This window comes from Taurulus bubalis, assembly GCF_910589615.1.
Source record: "Taurulus bubalis genome assembly, chromosome: 19".
Lineage (NCBI taxonomy): Eukaryota > Metazoa > Chordata > Actinopteri > Perciformes > Cottidae > Taurulus > Taurulus bubalis.
In genome coordinates, this window is record NC_136607.1 from 1,524,341 (window position 1) to 1,549,960 (window position 25,620).

General features: G+C 42.8%; 1 protein-coding gene across 1 annotated transcript; it reads left to right on the forward strand.

Moving 5' to 3' along the window:
* Positions 1-3,831: 3,831 nt before the first annotated feature.
* Positions 3,832-6,932, forward strand: LOC306751230 (lysozyme C-like; the record flags this gene model as incomplete). Its single annotated transcript, XM_079234778.1, has 4 exons — positions 3,832-3,958; positions 4,378-4,536; positions 6,699-6,777; positions 6,866-6,932. 4 exons carry the CDS (start codon positions 3,832-3,834, stop codon positions 6,930-6,932), a joined length of 432 nt encoding a protein of 143 aa, XP_079090904.1.
* Positions 6,933-25,620: the final 18,688 nt, after the last annotated feature.

A 25,620-nucleotide genomic window follows, 5' to 3' on the forward strand; every position in this document is an offset into this window, starting at 1 on the left:
CTCCGCCCCCTGGCTGCGCCTAGATATCCTGTCCATGAAAGTCACGAACAGGACCGGTGATAAAGGGCAGCCCTGGCGGAGGCCAACACCCACCGGGAACGCGTCTGACTTACTACCGAGGATACGAACACAGCTCCTACTGCAGGCGTACAAAGACCGGATAGCCCGTGCCAACGGGTCCGGCACCCCATACTCCCGCAGCACCCCCCACAAAACCCCCCGAGGGACCCGGTCGAAAGCCTTCTCCAAGTCCACAAAGCACATGTAGACTGGTTGGGCAAACTCCCAGGACCCCTCCAGTAGTCTTGCAAGGGTAAAGAGCTGGTCCACTGTTCCACGACCGGGACGGAATCCGCACTGCTCGTCTTGAATCTGAGGTTCGACAAGCGGTCGGAGCCTCCCTTCCAGCACCCTGGCATAAGCTTTTCCCGGGAGGCTGAGCAGTGTGATGCCACGATAGTTTGAGCACACTCTCCGGTCCCCCTTCTTGTAGATGGGAACCACCACCCCGGTCTGCCAGTCCATGGGCACTGTTCCCGACCCCCATGCGACACTGAAAAGGCGTGTCAACCAAGACAGCCCAACAATGTCCAGCGCTTTCAGCATCTCAGGGCGGATCTCATCCACCCCTGGCGCCTTGCCACCAAGGAGCTTTTTGACTACCTTAGCGACCTCTGCCAGGGATATGGGAGAAACCACCCCAAAGTCTTCCGGCGCTGCCCCCTCTCCGGGGGACATGTTAGCCGGGTTTAGGAGTTCCTCAAAGTGCTCTTTCCACCGCCCGACGATGTCCCCAGTCCGGGTCAGCAGTTCCCCCCCCTTGCTGAGAACAGCCTGGGGTAGGCCCTGCTTTCCCTTCCTGAGCCGTCGGATGGTTTGCCAGAACTTCCTTGAGGCTAACCGAAAGTCCTTCTCCATGGCCTCCCCGAACTCCTCCCATGCCCGAGTTTTAGCATCCGCGACCATCGCAGCTGCAGCCCTTCTGGCCTGCCGGTACCCGTCAGCTGCTTCAGGAGACCCCTGGGCCAGCCAGGCCCGAAAGGCCTCCTTCTTCAGTTTGACGGCTTCCCTCACCCCCGGTGTCCACCACCGGGTTCTCGGGTTGCCGCCACGACAGGCACCGATGACCTTCTGGCCACAGCTCCGAGCAGCCGCGTCCACAATAGAGGCTTTGAACATGGTCCACTCGGGTTCCATGTCCCCAGCCTCCCTCGGGATTTGTGAGAAGTTCTTCCGGAGGTGGGAGTTGAAGACCTCCCGGACAGGGTCCTCCGCCAGACGTTCCCAGTTCACCCTCACTACACGTTTGGGCTTGCCAGGTCTTTCTAGCCGACTCCCCCGCCATCTGATCCAACTCACCACCAGGTGGTGATCAGTTGACAGCTCTGCTCCTCTCTTCACCCGAGTGTCCAAGACATACGGCCGCAGATCAGATGATACGACTACAAAGTCGATCATTGATCTCCGGCCTAAGGTGTTCTGGTACCAGGTACACTTATGAGCCACCTTATGCTCGAACATGGTGTTCGTTATGGACAAACTGTGGCTAGCACAGAAGTCCAACAACAAAACACCATTCGGGTTCAGATCGGGCAAGCCGTTCCTGCCAATCACGCCCCGCCAGGTTTCTCTGTCATTGCCCACGTGAGCGTTGAAGTCTCCCAGGAGAACTATGGAGTCGGCAGGCGGCGCCCTTTCCAGGACCCCTCCCACCGACTCCAAGAAGGCCGGATACTCCGAACTGCTGTTCGGTGCATAAGCACAAACAACAGTCAGAGCTTTACTCCCTGCAACCCGTAGGCGCAGGGAGGCGACCCTCTCGTTCTCCGGGGAAAACTCCAACATAGCGGCGCTCAGCCGGGGGCTCGTGAGTATCCCCACTACCGCCCGGCACCTCTCACCCTGGGCAACTCCAGAAAAGGACAAAGTCCAACCCTTCTCCAGGAGCTTGGTTCCAGAGCCCATGCTGTGCGTGGAGGTGAGCCCAACTAAATCTAGCTGGTACCGCTCCACCTCCTGCACCAGCTCCGGCTCTTTCCCCGCTAGCGAGGTGACGTTCCACGTCCCTAGAGCTAGTCTATGCTGCCGGCGATCGGCTCGCCCAGGTCTCCTGCCTGGCCCGCCGCCCGGTCTGCATAGCACCCGACCCCGATAATTCTCCCCGCGGGTGGTGGGTCCACGGGGTGACTGCTGCTCCATGTTGTTTCTTCGGGCTGAGCCCGACCGGGCCCCATGGGCGAAAGCCCGGCCACCAGACGCTCGCCGACGAGCTCCCCTCCTGGGTCTGGCTCCGGGAGGGTGCCCCGGTTTCCCTTGTCCGGGCGAGGTAACTTTAGTCCGTGGGCTGCAATTCATCAGGGTTTTTTGAATCGCTCTTAGTCTGGGCTCTCCCCCGAGACCTGTTTGCCTTGGGAGACCCTACCAGGGGCTGACGCCCCGGACAACATAGCTCCCAGGATCACTGAGCCACTCAAACTCCTCCACCACGTTAAGGTGGCGATTCATTGGAGGAGGCCCTAATATATATATATATATTATATATATATGTATATTAAAAATAAAAAATAAATATTAATTAATTGATGAAGCAGCGTATGCTCCAAGGAGATCAATTACAGTAAAAAGGGCTCACATCCCCTCTCTTCACACTTAATAAAATCAAACTGCACCCCTCCTATGCAATTATTCACAGCCTCACAACATACCGCATAGTGTCCTCCTTTTTGGTGTTATGGATATGGTCACCCTATCCAGTGACTATGCTGACTTCTTATACACAGTCTATGGTGAGTACACTGGCAACATGATCCACACTACTCAGGATTTCATTTTATGTGCCACGGATTTAAACATGGTGACCCACAACACAGGTAATAATTGTAGTGTTATGTGTATAATAAGCTTAGGAGACCGTTGTATCTTCGGCTAACTTTATTAGCTCAACATTAGCACAACACCGAGACTGTGACTGACAGGTTCGTATAACTCCGACAGCGGACTGCGGACACCCCCCCTCCGATATCACACACACTGATCACTCCGTTATTCATTCTGGCCACATTTCATCTATTGCTTCTGTCCATCTGGGAAGAGGGATCCTCCTCTGTTGCTTTCCCTCAGGTTTCTTCCCCTTTTTTCCCTGTGAAAGGGTTTTTACTATCTTTATTGGGGGAGTTTTTCCTGATCCGATGTGAGGGCCCGGGACAGGATGTTATGTGTACAGATTGTAAAGCCCTCAGGCAAACTTGTATTTGTGATGTTGGGCTATATAAAATAAACTGAATTGAATTGAATTGAACTCCGCTCTGTATGTCTATTAAATAGTACCATTACATTACAGTAATGTGGCAGCAAAGGCATTGAAGACAAAGACTGCTTGCTCAACATGGATGTGAACAAACTTACATTTCTTATGAGAAATACTTAAAGTGAACATTACTTTGGTCGTGCCTTCACATCAGCTTTTGTTGGTCAGGTTAGACATTAGACCGAGAATAATCTTTCATGTTTGCCAGAAGAGTTTACTTTTCATTGACGGATGAATTTGTACCATATCTCAAACTTATCCTTGTCTTCCACATCAGTCTTCCTTATCACACTGATAGCACAGTACGCCTGAAAACAATCAGCTGATCAAGGCTGAAATACAAAAACCCGGATTCAAACTGAGTGGAAAGTGGAATCTCCACCTCTCTTACCAGCTTTGTTCGAATTGGACGAAGTTCAAGAAAAACAAAGGAAGCAGCCACAGTGGTTTAAACCGAGCTCCTTGACTATAAAGGGAAGTTTAGCAGCAGCTGTGGACATATTCAGTCCAGCACAGAGTCCATTATGAGAAGTCTTGTGTTTCTGCTCTTGGTGGCTGTGGCCAGCGCTGAGGTCTTCGAGCGCTGTGAATGGGCCCGAGTGCTGAAGGCGAATGGGATGGACGGCTACCGTGGCCACAGTCTGGCCAACTGTGAGTATTAGACCACCAGATACTGTGTCTGGAGCTGAACATATTACTCATTTGGTGTACATTTGCATTATTATTGTGCAAGATAATATCAGTTTTAAGGACCATTCCAGCCTACTCACTACATTTCACGTGTACTTTTTGCATATGCATGTACTATATATTTGAACCAAAGAATGTACTAAAACATTAGAAGTTCCGTGATATTTCTTCCACCTCAAGAGCTAGTTTCCATTTATTTTGATACACGATGGAAATCAATCTTACAATCTTTATTTGCGGGAAAGTTGTCATGGAGGTGGCTGGATTTTCCCAAATGGGTTTTGATGCCCAGCGTTGACCTTTCAGACAGGGGTCGTCTGTAGGTTTCCACGTTGAGTTTTCAGGGTTCTATATGTGCAGCTATTCTGTTTCTTCTTCAGGGGTTTGTCTGAGCAAGTGGGAGTCGGATTACAACACCATGGCCACCAACTACAACACCGACAGATCAACCGATTACGGCATCTTCCAGATCAACAGCCGCTGGTGGTGTGACAACGGCCAGGGCCCGACATCGAATGGATGTAACATCAGGTGCAGCGGTCAGTGACAAACCACCACACCCAACACTTTAACTGCAGAGGGACATGTTTTTCCTATTGTATATTACTTGCCATGTTGTCAACGGAGAAATCGGAGCCAGCGGATCCTTTCAAAAAGTCCTGCCGATATCAGGCTGCTCTCGGCGGGCAGCAGAGCGCTGACGGCCCGGTGCTGCGGAGCTCAGGACCTCAACCCGTCGCCGTATCTTTTTAAGTAGGCTGGTTCTTGACAAACCAACCACAGATTTGATGCTTAAACCAGTGTTTTTCAACCTTTTTTGAGCCGCGGCACATTTTCTACAATAAAAAAATCCCGCGGCACACCAACAACCCAAAAAGTTACAAAGTGTCACATTGTAGCATAATACAGCATATGGTAGGTCATTATTGCGCTACCTACTGGCATGGAAGAGTATTCAGTGTTTCAAGTAAACCAGATTGCTCCATCAGACAGAAAATTGTTATCACTTTGTTCGAAAAATTTAAATAAAGTTATGCAAAAAAAACCTAATATTTAGGTTTAAATAACTACTAAATAACTTATTGTGGAAAACAATAAGCAATTGTTTTGCAAAACATAATGATTACAACGTGTGAGCATCACGTTGTATCAGTATTAGTGGCTGCAGCGAGCTGCTTTCCTCTACACATCTTTTTAAAAGAGGTTCTAGATTTGATACGGCTCTCAATTCATGCTCAACGATGAGAGACACAACAGCAGAAAGATGACCTCATGGAGGGAGATCTCATAAAGATCGGCTTTTGGCGAAATGACAAGAATCGGCGAGTCGCGCATGCGCAGCGTAACCTGTTAACAGCATTTCCTCTTGCGCCCCCCTGTAATAAATACCGCCCAAGTTTGATAAATACTGACTTAAAGGAAACACGGTGTTCATTTATTTGAATGACAACCACAAAGTGAGCAGGCTTTGTCACTGCAGTGTGTTTTTCGGGCTTTGGAAGAATATTTCCAGAGCCTCTCGATATGCGAAGTCAGAAACATCATTGATGAGCTCCAGGCTGCAGCCTGTTGGATGTTCGTCTTGACCTGCAAATACATGAACTGTTAGGGTTAAAAGTGAGAGCTCATAGCTCAAAATAGTGATAGCTTCAGCAGCACATCCCATTGTGAAAAGCACGCAACATATTTTCCGACGCTCTCTGTCCACTGTGTCTCACCTGGTTGCGTCGGGGCGGAACTCCTCCGTGCGCGACACAGAGAAGAGAAGAGTTGTAGACCCGACCCAGAAATGACAAGCTGTCTGTAGATACGATCAATAACATACGGCTGTTTAGTTTGTTTAATAGCAGAACAAGGTGTAGACCTGTTCTATATTACTAGGCCAGCCACTATATTGCAGGCTCAGACGCTCAACAATGTAAAATCATTTGCGGCAACTAAATAATATTTTTTGGGACTAATTAAGTGAAATTGGACATTTTCCCACGGCACACCTGACGATCTCTCACGGCACACTGGTTGACAATTACTGGCTTAAACAACTAACTTCCCGCCTGAAAACATCCGAAAATTACATTTTACTCAACAACAGTAGTATTCAGAGAACGTCAACTTTCAGTTGTGTGTTTTTTCATCAAGTACAGAGAAGAACGCATTATGAGAGACGGCCGCTGTAGACATCTAAACGCTGATTGGCCAAGACTCGACACATCACATCAAAGATGTTCTATTCGTGCTTTTCTCCGTGTCTCACTACAATCTCAGAAACGCTGGCCGGCCAGTTCAAATATTTTGATTTCAAATACGCGTCCGGCTTGATGCTGCGCCGGACGCCGAACAGGGCATTGAAAATCCGGACTGTCCGGCCTAAATCCGAACGTCAGGTCACCCTAGTATGCAGCCCAAAAGGAAGATCTCAAAGAAGCACTGTCAACTTGTTAAGCACAGCGTTCTTTGTACTAAAGTCACAAATACATTATCTATCAGAACGCATCAGGTCTCGGGGAAAGAGGACTTATGCGGATGGGTGCATGAGTTGCTATGGATAAAAGCGCTCTATAAAGTTATTATGAAGTTATTATTAGAGAGCTTTCGAGAGGCTGGTTTCTTCACTCATCACGTAGCACATGCTGTACTTGCAGTTATGTTGAATGTCCACTTTTTGAATTACCATTCAAAACCTGTTTTTCTCTCATCACAGAGCTTCTGAGTGATGATGTCAGTGTGGCGATCAACTGTGCCAAGCGCGTCGTGAGGGATCCCAACGGCATCGGAGCCTGGTAAGACCTGATCATGTGACCGTGATGCTTTCACAACACAAGCTTTGGCATGTGGAGAGATGGGTGATGTCCCTCTGTCTGGTTTCAGGGTGGCCTGGCGCCGTCACTGCCAGTACCAAGACCTGAGCTCCTATGTGGCAGGATGTGATCTCTAATCAACACGTGGAACCAGGACGCCGTCATCGATATAGTCACAGTCTCCCATCTTTGGAGTGAAATCCAGAGAAACTGAAGCTACAAATAATTACTTTCAAATCAAGACAATACAGATCTTTACTTTCAATGTATTCAGTCTATCATTTAGATAATGTCAAAAATCTAATAAGTGAAAAGAAATGTGGTGATTTTAACTTGTATGTGTTGTTGGGCTCATTTTCAAACCAGATTAAAATGTTGATTCCTGCTTATGGCGAATGCTAAAGCAATAAAGAGTCTTTCCTTCATGTCTATTTCATGTTTGTCTTTATCTTTTGGAGGCATGAGGACGACGATGCAAATTAATTGACTTCTCTCTGCTTGTGTTTAAAAAAAAAAGAAAACAAGTTCATTCAAGAGGCCTCGCATGAACGACGTACAAACAGATTTGTTCAGATATGGCATGTGCATCATAATTAACTATTTGACATTTGCCTTACTAATTATCCGTCTGAAACTTGGAGAACCAGCTTCTAAAATTCAGTTCAGCATGGGCAAGCCTAACGCAGCCAGAGGAGGTAAAAAACTCGAAAGCGAGAGCGAGGGAAGACATCATGGCAGCTTAGCATCAGACCTAGCTAGCGGTGATACCGCACATAGCGACGGCAATAGCCCAGCGCTAACCCTCGCTGATATGCAGAAACTACTTGCCGGTATCTGCTATTACCAGACACGACCAGACAATTCAAGCTATTGAGACGCAGCACTGGCGTAGGTTGCAGGTTACATATTTTATCCCCACTCTGGTTTAACATAGTCATAGTTAATGCTATTTGCTCTTATTGTTTTGGTACTAATTACTTAAATGGGTATCTCATCTCCTCTGGATATAGAGAACGGCTGTTTGTTGTGTTTGTCAATGTTTAGAAAATGGCTTTCACTGTACTGTTCCGTAGATTCTTTAAAAGAAACGATTCTCAGGTTAAAATCCTCTTTGTTTTTGTCTTTACAATAATTCTTAAATACAGAGTTTAAAGTGCATGATAGAGCTATGCACAAAGTTTGTAATAGTAAAACCGATAGGGTTAACAGGCTTAGGTACACCGGACTGGAGCCTTCTATTTTTAATGTGTATTTTCCTTTTTCTTTGTTTTCTGGTAATACCTAAGCTTGACGATGGATTGCTTATAATAGGTGATTTTAATCTTGTGCTGGATGTCACCTTGGATAGGTTATCCAAGAATCCTCAGAACCTTTCCAAATCGGCTGTAGTTGTGAAGGATTTCATGCATAAGTGTGGCCTTCCAGATATTTGGAGGTTTAAGTTTCCCAACACCAAAGCTTATTCTTTTTTCTCAAATGTGCATCATACCTATACCCGCATAGACTATTTCTTACTCAATAATATACTGCTGCCTAAGGTTAAGTCCTGCTCGTAAAATAGTATTCTCATATCGGATCACAGTGCCATTCTATTTGATTTAGACCTCCCAAACCACCCCCCTCCAAACAGAATCTGGAGCCTCAACCCTCTCTTACTTTCAGATGACAATTTTGTGAAGTTCAGTCAGCCCAAATAGAATTCTTTCTAGAGACTAAAGCCTAGTTTATGGTTCTCCGTCAGGTCGACGGCGTACCTACGCCGTAGCTACGCCGTCGACGCAGACCCCTACGCCGTAGCTACGCCGTCGACGCAGACCCCTACGCCGTAGCTACGCCGTCGACGCAGACCCCTACGCCGTAGCTACGCCGTCGACGCAGACCCCTACGCCGTAGCTACGCCGTCGACGCAGACCCCTACGCCGTAGCCTGACGAGCACCTCCAAAAAATCCTAACTACGCGTCTCGTTGACGCGGACCGTAAGCGCTGTGATTGGTCCGCTCAGAACGTAATTTCCAGCAGTTGCTTTTTCCCAGCCTCGACCGGTTTAGTGGTCGTACAGACCACCTCCGCAAACGTCTTCTCTGGCGCCTGCGCTTCAACATTTGCAAAATAAGCATTTGCTCTTTAATATTGATGAGCTCCAACTTTAATGCAGCCGCTCCAACTTGGTCGCCATTGTTTACTGTGACCAGAATTCGGCTATAACCCCTCAAACCACACAGACACACAGACACACCCCCCTGGCGGCATGTCGGTTGATTGCAGAGCAACGCAGATCCTCGACGCAGAACTTCGAATGCTCAACGTCGACGGCGTCACGTCGACGGCGTCACGTCGACGGCGTACCTACGGAGAACCATAAACTAGGCTTAACTCCTCCCCAGAGATCTCGAAGCTGCATTATGGGAAACTCTTAAAGCATACCTCCGCGGGCAAATCATAGCTTATTCCATCAAGAAACGGAAAAACTCCAACCTGACCGAAATTTCCCAAAAAGATCCTGGATGTGGAGTCCCCGAGTTTTTCAAACTGTATGGTTCAGGGCTTTAACAACAGCCCACATACTAATAAGGCTCCTTTTTGGAAAGATTAGGACCTAAACAATCTGCGGTAGAAATTACAATGAAATAAAGCATTGGCATGTTAGGAAGGAGTTTCAGTCAAAAAAACTGTGTCGTTCGGTTAAAAAATTGAAAAAATACTTATTTTATGGCAAAACATTGGCCGATTTGGGCATGCTGGGTACCGAAATGTTCATCAGCTTCTGCACTTGTTGTATGACGCGGTTTTAGAAATGTGGGCGGACCAGGAAGGCTTCAGGACTCAGAAATGTGCGCCATAAAAAGAAAAAAAGCTCCAGCCGTTTGGTGACTTTACAGGTACTAATAGGGGGTTTATAAGGATTTTGTGGGATGTGTTTTATTGAAATCCGACAAATTAAGGATTTTGTGAAATGTTCCGATCGCCGCGGCAAGATACGACGTTTATGTAAACATTCAACCCATAAGAACCCAGACCCATTTCTCCTTTAAGGAAAACTATGGGGGACATAATACAGTCTAAATAAACCACATAAAACACATTTCTGACATTGTTTTCAAAATAGTGTCACATTTTTTGAAATGTTACATAAATGTCACATTGGGCATTAATGGTTAAAAAAAATATATATAAATAATTACATAAATATAACTATATATTTACATTTGTTTTAATATGCTTTGGATTGAACAATATAAAATATGTTAGCTAAATATAATTGAATCAGACAAATTAACTGAGCAGATCATAATTATTTTTTGTATTGTGCATATATGTTACACTGGGTTCTTCGTAAAATGTTGAGGTTAAATTCCCGATGTAACGTATGTGTCACAACGATTTTTATCTGATTTGTTTTATATCAGTTTCTTCAAGCAGGTTCAATACATTAAAGGACATGTTAATTAACCATTAGAATTCTTAAATGGCTAAATCTTACCTTTAACAACGAAAAACAAGCTTTTTACATTTAGCATTTCCTTCAGATCTGTCACAACCTGGATCACAACCTGTCACAACCTGGACCATCTTGGAAAAGTTGTTATGGGAACATAAAATCACATTACCCTGTCACATGACACTCACTTTTTTTTATTATTTCTTTTAAATTTAGTTTTCTTTAGCTATTAATCATTTAATTTTTTACATGTAATTTCTCACTTTATTATTTGATGATCGATGAATGCAATTATTTGATATTATGTCTACATCTCCATCACCTGAATGCACCTGAATTTACCTGAATGTATAAGTTTCATAGCCTGTAACCCTACATTGTGTGGGTAGGGTCGGGAATGAGGTTTTAAATGTCAATCTTTAATTGCCCACAGACATGTGTGAATCCTCTTCCCTGGTGGGATAAAAACTGTGAAAATCAATAAAACATATTGAAAAAAAAGAAAAAGAAAGCACCAGGTGTGAGGAGCACCATGTCGAGCTCCAGGAAGCTTTGAGGCAGAAATTGGCTGTTTCCCTCCAGAAAGCTCAGGACGCTACTGAAACAGCTGTTAGTCAAACTTTAACTCCAGACATGTCAATGACACCAAGTTCAACCAGTGAAAAGCTGCCCTGGATGAAAGCCCAAGGTCTCTTCACCACCTGTTAAGGGAAAACACAGATTTAGGGAGGAGACACAGTAACATTAATTCGGATTAATTCCGCTCAATTCTCACTAATCCAATATGAGAAGCGTAGCTGCACACAAGGAACCCCTCGACAGACTTCAGACCACCTCATTTCACAGTAAAACTGTAATTTTTCTGTATACTCTATATCTTTTTTTTTGTCCAACCGTCCATCCAGAATTAGTGGGGCAGATAGTAGAATAATCGTGCAAATCATTATACAAGCATGACAATTTTAGCCATTAAAAGATCCAAGATGGCGGCTATTTTTCAAGATGGCCGCCAATTGGGTCTCCAAAAATGTGTTTTCTTCATAAAACTGTTTGTATTTCCCTGATTTAAATGATCTTGGTGTCTATTTGTAGGTAGTACAATATGCTTTAATAATTATCCAAAACTATTACACAAGAATAATGAATGTACCGATGTAATTGAACATTTTGTGACAAATATAAGTGTCAACCTCTTAACGTTCTGCTGTCCCTGCTGTCCCGCTAGCGTCCATTTCAACTATACACTGTACATTCCGTTGTACGCTGTACATCTCTTTATAGTTCGGTACGAGTGCCATATGTTTCTGGAAACCTACGATTCTGGCGTTGCATCATTCCATTGCAGCTGAAAGTTATGAACGAAAGTAGTGTTGTTTTTAGCAGAAAGTTATGTTTGCATGGGAGCACAGCTACGAACTCGCTATCAAAATGTCTGACGAAATCTAACGGTTCCAATGAAACCCCACTTGAACCAACAGGAGCTTCATGTCCTGACTGACAAGCTACATTACCCAACCAGAAGCTATGTTGAAGTTTAGGCTCAGCCTCTATTTTCTTACGTGGCTCAATCCTGTCGCGCCGTAAAGCTCAGATGACAGGCGTTTCAGACAGCCAATGAAATTCCCTAAACAAAGATAGGCGGGAAGAGGGGGGGCAAATAATCCTAACAGCCTTCAATTTGATGAGAAGAGACAGCTGCTGTAGAGCTTCAGTCTGAAGTGTAAATTAGCATAAAAATGCATTTATACTTCATTTTCTCTGTGTCAGCAATACTGGTAGTATATATGAATAGTACCTATATAAGTTTGCAAGACTATAAGCCTTTTTAATAGGTATATAGTATATATATATCAGGAATATTTTCAGTCTCAAAATGAAAAAACGCCTAGACATTTCATTAGAAAAACATGTGTAAAATATTCATTTTCTGTGATGTTATCAACTTTTTACTTAGACTAGAAAAGGCTTCATGCTATGGTCCCATTGTGTTTTCCAGTCCATAAGTCACATTTATAGTCATCTACAGGCATCTATTTACAAAGAAATGTTCAGGCGGAAATGAAAACCTTATACTTTAGTGTGTTCGAACTCATATAACTCAGTGTCAGCAGCACTTAAAGTGATTCTGACTATTAAGGGAAAAAAGCTTTAGAGTGTTGCCTTTCAAAAGAGACCAAGTCCATGCATTTACTCCAAATAGTTCAAGTACAGCTTCTAATTTACTTTGGGTATACCTGGATAGGAGTTTTTCGTCAAATGTTACAGGAATGTTAAGAGAGTTTACTCAACGCTTTTATGAAAAGAATTTCCTTCAACTATGTTCAAATTGAACATTACAAGAATATGATATAAAACTGGACAATACCAACTGTATGGCACTGGACACTATAACATATGAAACATTGCTAGACTAGTCAACTTGGACGGAAACTAATTATTTTACAGCACTAGTGTCACGGGGTGGGGAAGGAGAGGACCCAAATGCCGGAGCAACGATTTCAAAGTAAATTTATTTCCATAAACAAAACTTAAGACAGGCTTCAAAAACGGGACGTGGAAAGTACAAAACAAAACCAGGACTCCAAAAGACAAGACAAGGACAAGACTACTCACGACGAGACAGCTTACAGGGGGGAAACCAGTACGATCCGACAAGGGGACACTGAGGGCAGCACAGGTGAAAGGAATGCACAATCAGGGAACAGGGCAGACAGACAATCACGGACAATCACAAGGGAGGAAGTGCAGGAACACAGAGGACACACAAGACAAGGACTTCACAATAAGACAGGACACCAGACAAACCAACATCGTGACAACTAGATACTGAACTGATATGAAAATCAACAATTTTGCAGTTGCCATGAAGTGATTATAACCAAATGTAACATAAACCTTTTAAAAAAAAAAAAAAATTTCAGTTCTTTAAATGCAATTTGACTTAGCCTCAAACTATTATGTAGCACCAAATGTTGGTGCATTAATGTCAATGTCACTGTTCAGGGGGTATCATTTTGTTCTGAGTGTCTGCAGTAACAAAGGTACGTTCATCGGGTGCATTCATCTTCAACTGCTACTGCTCACATATGCAGCTGCAGAGGGCTGTACATGGAAGTCCGAAATGAAAGCACTAGCACCTCCCATGGCAACTTTTCTTATAAGAACACTTGGCAAGTTCCTGACAACTGGCTGCGATGGGGGGTAACGTTGACCAACATACCTGCCTTTTCTCTCCTTTCTGTGTCCACCCCCAATCAGCAGGACTGGCGATGTCCGGCCTGGAGACAGTTGTCTGGCCCCAGATGAGCCCAGCTTGATAAGCAGCGCGCTTTGCATGTTCTCTCAGCTTTGCCTGAGTTGGTGGAATCGAGTTGTAGGGCCTTTGAGTCGTAGGGCAAAGAGATCAATTCTTGCTTCATCCACACCAGTAACTGCGCTTGATCTATAATACATGAGGACAACAAATCTCTCTAACTGTTTTAGGCCCAGGTCACTAATTGATGTTGGATGCTGGCTGAGATTGGTGAATGTTTCAGAAACTTCATCACAGATATTCCAAGTCTGCCATGCTGTCTTCTTTCCATTCCCATGAAATGCAGACACATTGTCACAGCCTGCGAATGCATGAAAGTACGGTAATCCACTGGTTTTGTCAGTTCCAATTACAGCTATTACTTCATAGACTGGAATCCATCGAACACTGTCTCCTTGGCCAAACACAACCCTGGCAGCAAAGGATGGCAGTATATATATTGTAACAATAGCAGTATATATATTGCAGTATATATATTGGCAGTATATATATTGTAACAATAGCAGTATATATATTAGCTGTATATATATTGGCAGTATATATATTGTAAGGATGGCAGTATATATATTGGCAGTATATATATTGTAAGGATGGCAGTATATATATTGGCAGTATATATATTGTAAGGATGGCAGTATATATATTGGCAGTATATATATTGTAAGGATGGCAGTATATATATTGGCAGTATATATATTGTAACAATAGCAGTATATATATTGGCAGTATATATATTGGCAGTATATATATTGTAACAATAGCAGTATATATATTGGCAGTATATATATTGGCAGTATATATATTGTAAGGATGGCAGTATATATATTGCTATGACAAGGATATCAGGTTCATTAGCCTTGATGATGAGGGACTTGACGCTTTCTCTTGCTGCATCCCTGGTATGTACAAATATTTGTGTGTCTGCTTCCTCGTAAGAGCATGGGGACATAGCATCCAAGCATTTCTTTGTATTGCTAATGACATCTTCTCCTTTTGTGACAATAATTGTACTTGTCGTCTGTGCATCACACATCTTATCTGCTAGAAAGTGAAACAGCTCGGTCTTGTTGTTGTCATGTCGAAGAAAACTTGCTGATTCCTGAGACTCTTCTTCTCATTTCCTGCCCACAATTTGACCTGGCTTCTGCTTTCAGACTTGACTTATTGTACACATCAAACACCACATCCACCCTTTTGTACTTGGCACCAAAGGATTCCACCTTCTTGATGATATCTTCTCTGGCATATGCATCAAATGTCTTGGGGGTGCGTGGAGGTAATGTATTTATGAGTGCTCAGCCATCTATGATGATTGTATCTCCTTATGGTTCTCTGTCTGGCATGTTCACTTGTGCTTGAAGAATTTCAACCAGTTGAGACTTCTGACATGTATGAAGTTTGCCACTGTCACTAAGTGATGCAGGAAATGACTATGAATGACTGGCTCATCTCTTGTAACCCAACAATGAGTGCTTTCACTTATAAAAAGAAAGATCTCTGAGGACTCTGTGTCTGCTCATGATGTCTGCTGCTGTTTATGGCATCTTCAGCGGACATAGTTTCATATTCAGCTACAAGACGACTCACTTCAGGTCCAGCCACCATCCATCTGCGAAGTGCTACAGGATCTTCTGTTAATCCAACCTCCTTTGATAACTGCATTATTTAGCTCATGGGCCGAGAGTTCTCTTCTGGATTTGTGAATGACAAAGTTACCCATGTGAACATCCTTGGCCACTTCTGGACATCATATCTCAAGGGGGAATTGGGATCCATCGTGCATAGTTGATATTATTGTTCACAAAGAAGTAAGAAACTAGTTCTGAACGAATTTCACGATACAAGTTAAAGTTTCCTTCTCTGAATGAGCAAATCAGGGTGAAAATCAGAATCAGAATCAGAATCAGAAACCGTTTATTACCAGGAATGTTTACACAAACGAATTTTGTTGGTGCATACATTAGACGAGACAAACAACAATCAACAGCCAACGACAGCAACAGTGCAATGATATTTAAATCAATTATAAGATAAAGATAAAGTGGTAAAATGGTGAGCTCCATGTCCAGCACCAGACTCCAGAACTTGAACTGTGGACTTGCTAGCTTCCGTTGTTCACACCAGTCTTCAAAGGTAAGATTTAATATATCTAAGATCTAATATTTCTAATATATCATGATTTATTCAACATGCTGTTGGTTTTGACTGTCGGCCAGTACGAGCAAACATTACGAAACAGTGAAGTTTCCATGTTTCTCTCAGTGACAGTCTGAGTCACTGTGGTTCAACTTTCAACAGCAGCCGCGTTTCAAGTTAATACAGAATAACCTGACAAAACAATAGCGATACGAAATGGTGCAAATTCATGCCAGGTAAAGCAAAATGGCGTGTTGAAGTACTTCAACTCAGACGAGAAATTTGCATAACGCTGTATCGCAAAAGCTCATCAGTTCTGAGAATGAAAAATACATGTTCCCAGTATGTGTCCCTTATAAGTCTTATAACTTGCATTCTCTCTACTGACCAACAGGGGGTGACTTCTCTGATTGCAAAAAGAAGTCAGGTTGTAAAAGTCTATAGAAAATGACTACTTTACTCTTGATCTATTCCCTCAGTAAACATTGTAAACATGAGTTTATGGTTTCAAATTCAGACTTCTTCAATACAGCATGATGTTCATTTAGTAAACTGGGATTAAAAAGTCGCTGTCGCTACCAGAGACATATACGTCGTTTCTTAGGGGTGGGGGAAAATCGATAAAGCACAGTATCGCAATATTTTGCGTGCCAATATTGTATCGATACACAGAAGCCGAGTATCGATCTTTTATTATATCAATGATATAGTTTTTGGTCCTCGAATAATAAAATCAATTGCTTTTTCAGTCCACTAGATGGTGCTGTGTTGTTCTGTGGTGAGGTCAGCAGAGGTCCTGGATCAGCGTGATGGTAGGAAGTTCGTCAAAACAAACATGGAGACATCCAAGAAAGAAATTGGAAATGCGTCGTCCGCGTTTAAATCAAACGTCTGGACTTCCTGTCACTCGTAGCGCCGCTGCTCGCACAGCTGTTGCGCAACACAGGACAACATTCACGACATAGCGCTGGTCAAAGACGTTAAAAAAAGCATACATCAAACTGGCTGCTGGTACTCAAGCGCTGGAAGCGGCCGTCATTCAGACGCACTTCCTCGTTTGAAATCCACCGAGCTGTGTGCGGCTACGGATAGTATTATAAATCCAGACACGACGTCGTTTGATGTTCCAACATTTTTGGGATTTCAAAAGCAGATGAGAGTGGTTATTTCCATGGTGAATGGCGGAAATGAAAACTGCTTGGACGGAGATTAGCCCCGCCCCCTCTCCAGCTGCGTCCAGCTCGAATGACGGGACTATGTAGACTGTATTAATTAAGTAACTATGTAGACTAATAATGACGTGACTATGTAGACTGTAATAATTAAGTAACTATGTAGACTAATAATGACGTGACTATGTAGACTGTAATAATTAAGTAACTATGTAGACTAATAATGACGTGACTATGTAGACTGTAATAATTAAGTAACTATGTAGACTAATAATGACGTGACTATGTAGACTGTAATAATTAAGTAACTATGTAGACTAATAATGACGTGACTATGTAGACTGTAATAATTAAGTAACTATGTAGACTAATAATGACGTGACTATGTAGACTGTAATACAAACAGTTCAGTTTGTCAGGGGCAACATTTATGAAAGTGTTGGTCAGTTTGTCTGCTTGACAATCACATTTTGCTCCAATAAAAATGATTGAAGTGAGATGAACAGACTGAAAATGTTATCTTCTTAGATACAATATGTTGACAAAGTTTTCCTTGGGGGACAATTTGCGGTGGAAAAAAGGGAATAAATCGCAATACTCAATATATCACAGTATCACGATAATATTGAATCGGGACTCAAGTATCGTGATAAAATCGAATCGTGTGACCTCTGATGATTCCCACCCTAGCGTCTCTACGTCACTCCTACACATTCAAAATATGGTACCTTCTGGCTGTAATCCAAGATAGCGACGGCAAAATCACCACACACAAGTTTTCAAAACGGCAGCCTATAAATCGTCACGATGACTACGTCTGCTTCTTATATACCGGCTATGATCTCTTATTATATGTCAAAACATCTTTATCAGTGTTTGTAGATCAAATCCTTGCCTTTTCTCTTCTGTAAAACAGTTTCAAATGTGTGATGACGCATCCTGCTCTGAGGGATTTTTACAAAGAGCATCCAATCAAATGAGACTTATCTATTTAGCGCTCAATCAAGCTGGCTTGTTAGCTTAGCTTGTGGTATTTAAAACTAACCAGCAACCCTGTTTTTCACTTTTTCAAAATGTATAACCCAACTAATTTCACAGTCAATATGAATTACCGATGTGCCTTACTAACCAAGCTAGCTGGCTAGCACTAGCTGGTGACGTGCTAACGGTACATGGTCCAAGCCCTCCCCCTCATCCATGGTCACTTCTGACGAACAAAATGCCAAACTTCAAAACCTCAAACCAATGTGTGACGTTCCAGTGACTATACTGACTTCTTATACACAGTCTGGTGAGTACACTGGCAACATGATCCACACTACTCAGGATTTCATGTTACGTGCCACCAGTGTTGGGGGTAACGAGTTACAAAGTAACGGATTACAGTAACGATATTACTATTATAGGTAACGAAGTAAAGTAAGGCATTACACTCAAAATATTGGTAACTACACTACTTTACTAGACCTCAGTAACGTGCTTTCCTGCGTTACCCAAGACATTTTTACCAATCCGAAAAGTTCTCTTTTAGTGGCGCGCGAGTCACACGACACTTCCTGCATGAACAGTAGCAACAAGCTGCTAGCTAGCGCTGCTGCTGCTACTGCCCGCGACCCCTCTGCCCAAGTCGGGTGTCGAGCCTGGTCCCGCTACCTTCGGTGGTTTTCGGGGAGCTAGCGGAAGTTAACGGAGAGCTAGCGGAAGTTAACGGAGAGCTAGCGGAAGTTAACGGAGAGCTAGCGGAAGTTAGCGGGGAAGTGACGGAGCGCTAGCAGGAGCCCCAGCTGGCTACAGCGGGGAGCTAACGGGGACTCTGACCGAAGGTAGTAGCGGCTCGTAACCCGACGTTTACGGTAGATTGTTAATGCAGGAAGTGTCGTGTGACTCGCGCGATTATTATTATTGGAAATTATATTAATTAATAATAATAAATTATTATTGAAAATTGAAAATAAAGTGATGAAAGGGCCATGATGTTTGTCCATGTATCTTTGCAGTTAATTTGGGCATTTGCTTAAAAAAAATGGAAAGTAAAGTAACTAGTAGTGAAGTTACTTTTCAAATGCAGTAACTAGTAAAGTAATCTAGTTACAATTTTAAGAAGTAACTAGTAACGTGTAACTAGTTACTTTTTCCGAGTAACTACCCCAACACTGCGTGCCACGGATTTAAACATGGTGACCCACAACACAGGTAGTAATGTGGCAACAAAGGCAATGAAGACAAAGACTGCTTGCTAGTACACATGGATGTGAACAAACATAAATTTTTTATGAGAAATACTGAAAGTTGTGCACCTTCACATCAGCTTTTGTTGGTCAGGTTAGACATTAGACCGAGAATTATCTTTCATGGTTGCCAGAAGAGTTTACTTTTCATTGACGGATGAATTTGTACCATATCTCAAACTTATCCTTGTCTTCCACATCAGTCTTTCTTATCACACTGATGGCACAGTACGCCTGAAAACAATCAGCTGATCAACGCTGAAATACAAAAACCCGGATTCAAACTGAGTGGAAAGTGGAATCTCCACCTCTCTTACCAGCTTTGTTCGAATTGGACAAAGTTCAAGGAAAACAAATAAAGCTGCCACAGTGGTTTGAGTTGAACTCCTTGACTATAAAGGGAAGTTTTGCAGCAGCTGTGGACATATTCAGTCCAGCACAGAGTCCATTATGAGAAGTCTTGTGTTTCTGCTCTTGGTGGCTGTGGCCAGCGCTAAGGTCTTCGAGCGCTGTGAATGGGCCCGAGTGCTGAAGGCGAATGGGATGGACGGCTACCGTGGCAACAGTCTGGCCAACTGTGAGTATTAGACCACCAGATACTGTGTCTGGAGCTGAACATATTACTCATTTGGTGTACATTTGTATTATTATTGTGCAAGATAAATCAGTTTTAAGGACCATTCCAGCCTACTCACTACATTTCACGTGTACTTTTTGCATATGCATGTACTATATATTTGAAAAGCTTGTCGTACCAAAGAATGTTCTGTAACATTAGAAGTTCCGTGATATTTCGTACACCTCCAGAGCTAGTTTCCTTTTATTTTGATACACGATGGAAATCAATCTTACAATCTTTATTTGCGGGAAAGTTGTCATGGAGGTGGCTGGATTTTCCCAAATGGGTTTTGATGCCCAGCGTTGACCTTTCAGACAGGGGTCGTCTGTAGGTTTCCACGTTGAGTTTTCAGGGTTCTATATGTGCTGCTGTTCTGTTTCTTCTTCAGGGGTTTGTCTGTGCAAGTGGGAGTCGCAGTACAACACCATGGCCACCAACTACAACACCGACAGATCAACCGATTACGGCATCTTCCAGATCAACAGCCGCTGGTGGTGTGACAACGGCCAGGGCCCGACATCGAATGGATGTAACATCAGGTGCAGCGGTCAGTGACAAACCACCACACCCAACACTTTAACTGCAGTGGGACATGTTCTTCCTATTGTATATTACTTGCCATGTTGTCAACGGCCCGGTTGCATCTGATCTGCCACAAAGCTTTAAAAGTTGCAATAATCAGTATAGCGTTCCTAATATTAACAATAAATATTATGTAAATGTCTCCCATAGATCAGTCTTACTAACTCTGCAGCTGTAATGGCCTATGTGTAGTATAATGCCCCTGTAATACACTTTGGTACTAATGTCTGTAAAAAGCGCTGTATGAATACATTTTACTTTTAAAAGGACATCATCAAAGATTTGGTGGCACCTCGCAATGTGATTTCCAAGTATGCGGTAACGTGAGCCGCCGAGGGCAGAACCATGGTAACACTGGTTCACTCAGAGGCCATCCTTGACTGCTTTCGATTAAAGAGCCAGCTATTTCCTTTAGGGGCTGGTGGAGACCAAATCTGAGCTAGAAAAATAGTAAATATTGGACACTCCTTCATTAGATGGATCAAAAGCCCATTTGTCCCACAGCTTGCTATCTCGAAAAACAAACAGCCATTCGTCCAAAGGCCCATTGCTCAGAAAATCCACACACTCATTGCAATGAACAGAAATTCATGGCTCATTATTAAGCAGAATGATGTCATCAGAACTTACCGATTGCAAAATGTTTTGCACTAGGAGAGGTTAGTCTCGACAATGGCCATTTATTTAGGCCAGAGAAATGGGCTTCCTGTTCAATGGCTTTTTTCAGATTATTAGGGTTTGGTAACAATGGATCATCCGAACAATGTCCCCCAATTGTTACTATGTCGAGATAAACGAGCATCAGCGAGAGCCTAGAGCATTTTTTTGCCCTACATGGCTGAACGATAATTTTGATGGAGGTTGTTGGGTCCTTATGCAGCCCAAAAAGAAGATCTCAAAGAAGCACTGTCAACTTGTTAAGCACAGCGCTCTTTGTATTAAAGTAGCAATTAGATTATCTTTTAGAACTAGGGCTGGGCACGTTAACGCGTTATAAATACGTTAATGTAGTATTCCATTAACGCCGACAATGATCTTATCACCGGAGTACTACGAGTACCTTAAAGGCCTTACACAGCATTGATGCAGCCAACCAGCGTCCTTTGAATCGCAACGAATGACGGCGCGTATGAGCCTCAAAACACACCGTCGTCAGGAGAATACACAAGTTGTATGAAACGGAGCAGGCAACACAAGTGACGGCGTTACAACGTGGACCAGCTGTTGCTCTCACTGGAGACTACTGGACATCGCTGTAACCACCATTCATTGTATTGATGAACTGGGTGCTGCTTCATACGCTTTGACTGTCATGTAAACAGAAGACAGACATTTTGCAGAAACGTCTCGGGGAAAGAGGACTTATGCGGATGGGTGGATGAGAGAAAGTGCTATGGATAAAAGCGCTCTATAAAGTTATTATGAAGTTATTATTAGAGAGCTTTCGAGAGGCTGGTTTCTTCACTCATCACGTAGCACATGCTGTACTTGCAGTTATGTTGAATGTCCACTTTTTTGAATTACCATTCAAAACCTGTTTTTCTCTCATCACAGAGCTTCTGAGTGATGATGTCAGTGTGGCGATCAACTGTGCCAAGCGCGTCGTGAGGGATCCCAACGGCATCGGAGCCTGGTAAGACCTGATCATGTGACCGTGATGCTTTCACAACACAAGCTTTGGCATGTGGAGAGATGGGTGATGTCCCTCTGTCTGGTTTCAGGGTGGCCTGGACCAAATACTGTAAGAACCAAGACCTGAGCTCCTATGTGGCAGGATGTGATCTCTAATCAACACGTGGAACCAGGACGCCGTCATCGATATAGTCACAGTCTCCCATCTTTGGAGTGAAATCCAGAGAAACTGAAGCTACAAATAATTACTTTCAAATCAAGACAATACAGATCTTTACTTTCAATGTATTCAGTCTATCATTTAGATAATGTCAAAAATCTAATAAGTGAAAAGAAATGTGGTGATTTCAACTTGATTTCAACAAGATTGAAATGTGGATTCCTGCTTATGGCAGCTGTTAATAAAACAGGAATGCAAAAACAATGAAGAGATACTTGTGTTTTTTTCTTCATGTCTTTTTCTGTCTTTATCTTTTGGAGGCATGAGGACGACGATGCAAATTAATCGACTTCTCTCTGCTTGTGTTTAAAAAAATAGAAAACAAGTTCATTCAAGAGGCCTCATGCATGAAGGACTCGTACAAACAGATTCATTCTTATATGGCTTGTGCATCATAATTAAGAACTTCACCAGTATTCTATAGTGCACCAATGAGTACATTCTGGTGTGTACAAGACCTGTCATACGAGTGCTGTACAGATTGTCTGCCTCTCTGTGGGGGGAACCCTCTGCACATCCCACAGACGCCCTGAATGTCATCAAATTCTGGCAATGACCCTGTACTTAAGAGCGTCTTTTAGTAGAACCAAACACTGACCTTGGTATTTCTAAAACCCTGGTCACAGCTAAGCTTCTTTAAATCATGTTTTACTATCCAGTATAAGACCAAACACCTCCATGCAGGAATTGAACTCTTGGAAAGTCTTTGAGGACTCAGGGCAAAGACGATGACTTAAAGGGTCAGATCACCCAAGAACATACTTTACACCAGGCGGCAACCTCCGGTTCTAAAGAGTGAAGCCAATGTGGAAGCGTCTGAAACCTGCATTTTCTCTACTGACTTCTGGTTGGGAAAAGAAGTCAGAATGTATAGAAGTCTATATAAATGACTCTACTTCTCTTGATGTATTCCCTCAGTAAACAATGTAAACATGAGTTTATGTCTCAATCTCTAGTTTCAAGTCTTCTTCGATACAGCATGATGTTTCAGTCGTCCATGTTCTCATCTTAGAACCTAAACCAGTGTGTTTTCAGTTCATGAAAGTTATTTGTATCATTTCGGTCACAAAAACATGTATTTTTACAATCAACACTTTACAAAATGTAAACCATACTTTGGTGTTTGGTATTTTGGAAGGTATCCCATAATATAGTATAAGGCTACAAATAATACTAAAGGCTACAAATAACACAGGTTAATATAACTTAAGTATTAACACTGTGGGTAAATATACAAACACACCACCTTAAAACTATATTGCTAGTTAGAATATTACTGGAGTATTACAGGCCTACCAAAGAGGTATAGCCCAAGTAAAATAATAATAAAATCACAAAACATGCAGCAAGATATTGCTGAAACTAGCCAATACAGGCCAACATGTGAATAATGGGAGTACTGACACTTAAAATGTGGAACTCGAGGCTTCAAAACCGCAGTCGACAAACCAATGTGGGACGCACAGCAACTACGTCCACTTCTTATGTACAGTCCATGCTTTCTACTCTTGACTCGTGATCAAATCAAATCCCTGAAGAATTTGATCAAATGCCTGCCATTCATTCGGAAATGTGTCACATTACAGAGCTAAAGACGCTCTGCCATCCAAAACACCCTAAAACCAAGTCTTTACAGCTTTATGAAAATGTACAAACTGGTCAAAATGTCCTCAAGGTCTTGGGTGCATTTGAAAAATGTAAGAAAAAAAAAACCTCACTCAAGGTTACTAGCAGGAATTTTCAACTGCATCTCCCGGTTCGGTAGATACGAGCTTTCCCAGTGGTCACAAGAATGACATGAATATAAACCTTGACTAAGGCCCTCCCCTCACAAGACAATACCCCCATGCACACTATAACCTGCCACCTAATGTTGGGTACTCTGCTGATATGCCCATACTATAATAATGCTGCTTGTTTGACCTCCTGAAACTTGGCCTTAATTATTGAGCTCTCACAGCAAAATACCAAAGCCTTTTAACTAAATATAACCGTAAGACCATTTGCTATTAATTGTCAGTCCCTTGGTGGAAGTGATTCCCTGAGGCGAGGTTCCAAAATCTGGTGGAAAGCCTGAAAACCCATGGTCGTGGAATGACACGTTCATGGCGGCAATGATTGAGCGTAAATATATATCATGGCCAACTAAGACCTCATTATCCGCTGCAGCTTCATGTCTCCAGTTTAACCTCAGCGAGTGTTTTCTGATGCAGAGCACGATCAGAGCTGCTGTTACAGGATGGAAACAGGAATCCCTGGATGAGAGAGAGAGAGAGAGAGAGAGAGAGAGAGGGGATGCAGGGGGAGCATCTGGCAATGAAGCAGGAATTTAAATGTGTAGTTGCAGTGATCAGAAACTGGCATCATAGAGCCATTAGCAGATGCAAATGAGGGCAGAGCTGGCAGGCTGGTGTGTCTCGTTCTGTCTTTAACACATAAGCACCACACACACAGCATCACACATACAAAGTCCAACATCTGGACTGGGAACAGTTTGTGCCAAGAATCTGACAGTAGCAACAACACACTGATGATTAAGATATTTTTAGAGTCTAACCAGTAATGGAGCTAAAAATGTGAAATTAGTCTAGCGGGTGGGGCTAGAAGAAGGTCATGGGGTAATTTCAATGAAAAGGTTCGTCCTCTGGGGAACAGGTATGTGATCACCTACACTCAAACATTCCAGCTATATGTGACAATTGAGCAAGCCATTTTAAAACCACGGCCATTGATCTGTTATTAGCAGCCAACTTTAATTATACAGCGCTTTTCAAAGCAGAAGTAATGAAGTGCTTTGTTCCTATTCCCAACTTATCAAACGCTGATGCTTGGTCACCAACCATGACACTGGAGTCTGTTTTCGACGTGCCAGGGACAAAGTGTCAGTTTACACTCGTTACTTGGTGTCTTTTCAGATCAACTTCCAGTGTAGATTAACCCCGATTTTAGGTACACACTATTTAGCATTAGTAAAGCATGAATAAACACTGAATTCGTCATTTATAAAGCATTATTCCAACATGAACACTCATTAGTAACTCATTCATAACCACAGTTATACATATTTCATTCTTGATTAATAAGCTTGGGTTTCGTAATTTAGAAATGAATGATTCCCCATTTGTAAATGAAGTATTCAGGACTTAGATGATTAATAAGATAATTTGTAAAGTGTTAGTAAATTATGAAAACAATGCTGTAACTCATGATGAATTCAGGTAGTTAATACTCGTTAATTCAGTAGTTACTAACCGTTCGTTAAGTATTAGTTAAGCATGTTCTGTGACCTAATCTAAAGTGACGACTAGCTATGCTTTATAAAGCATTAATAAATGTCATGATGAATTCAGTAGTTACTACTCATTAATTCAGTAGTTACTACTGGTTAGTTAAGTATTAGTTAAGCATGTTCTGTGACCTAATCTAAAGTGTAGACTATGTGTTCCTTACAAAGCATTAAAACAATGTCATGATTAATTCAGT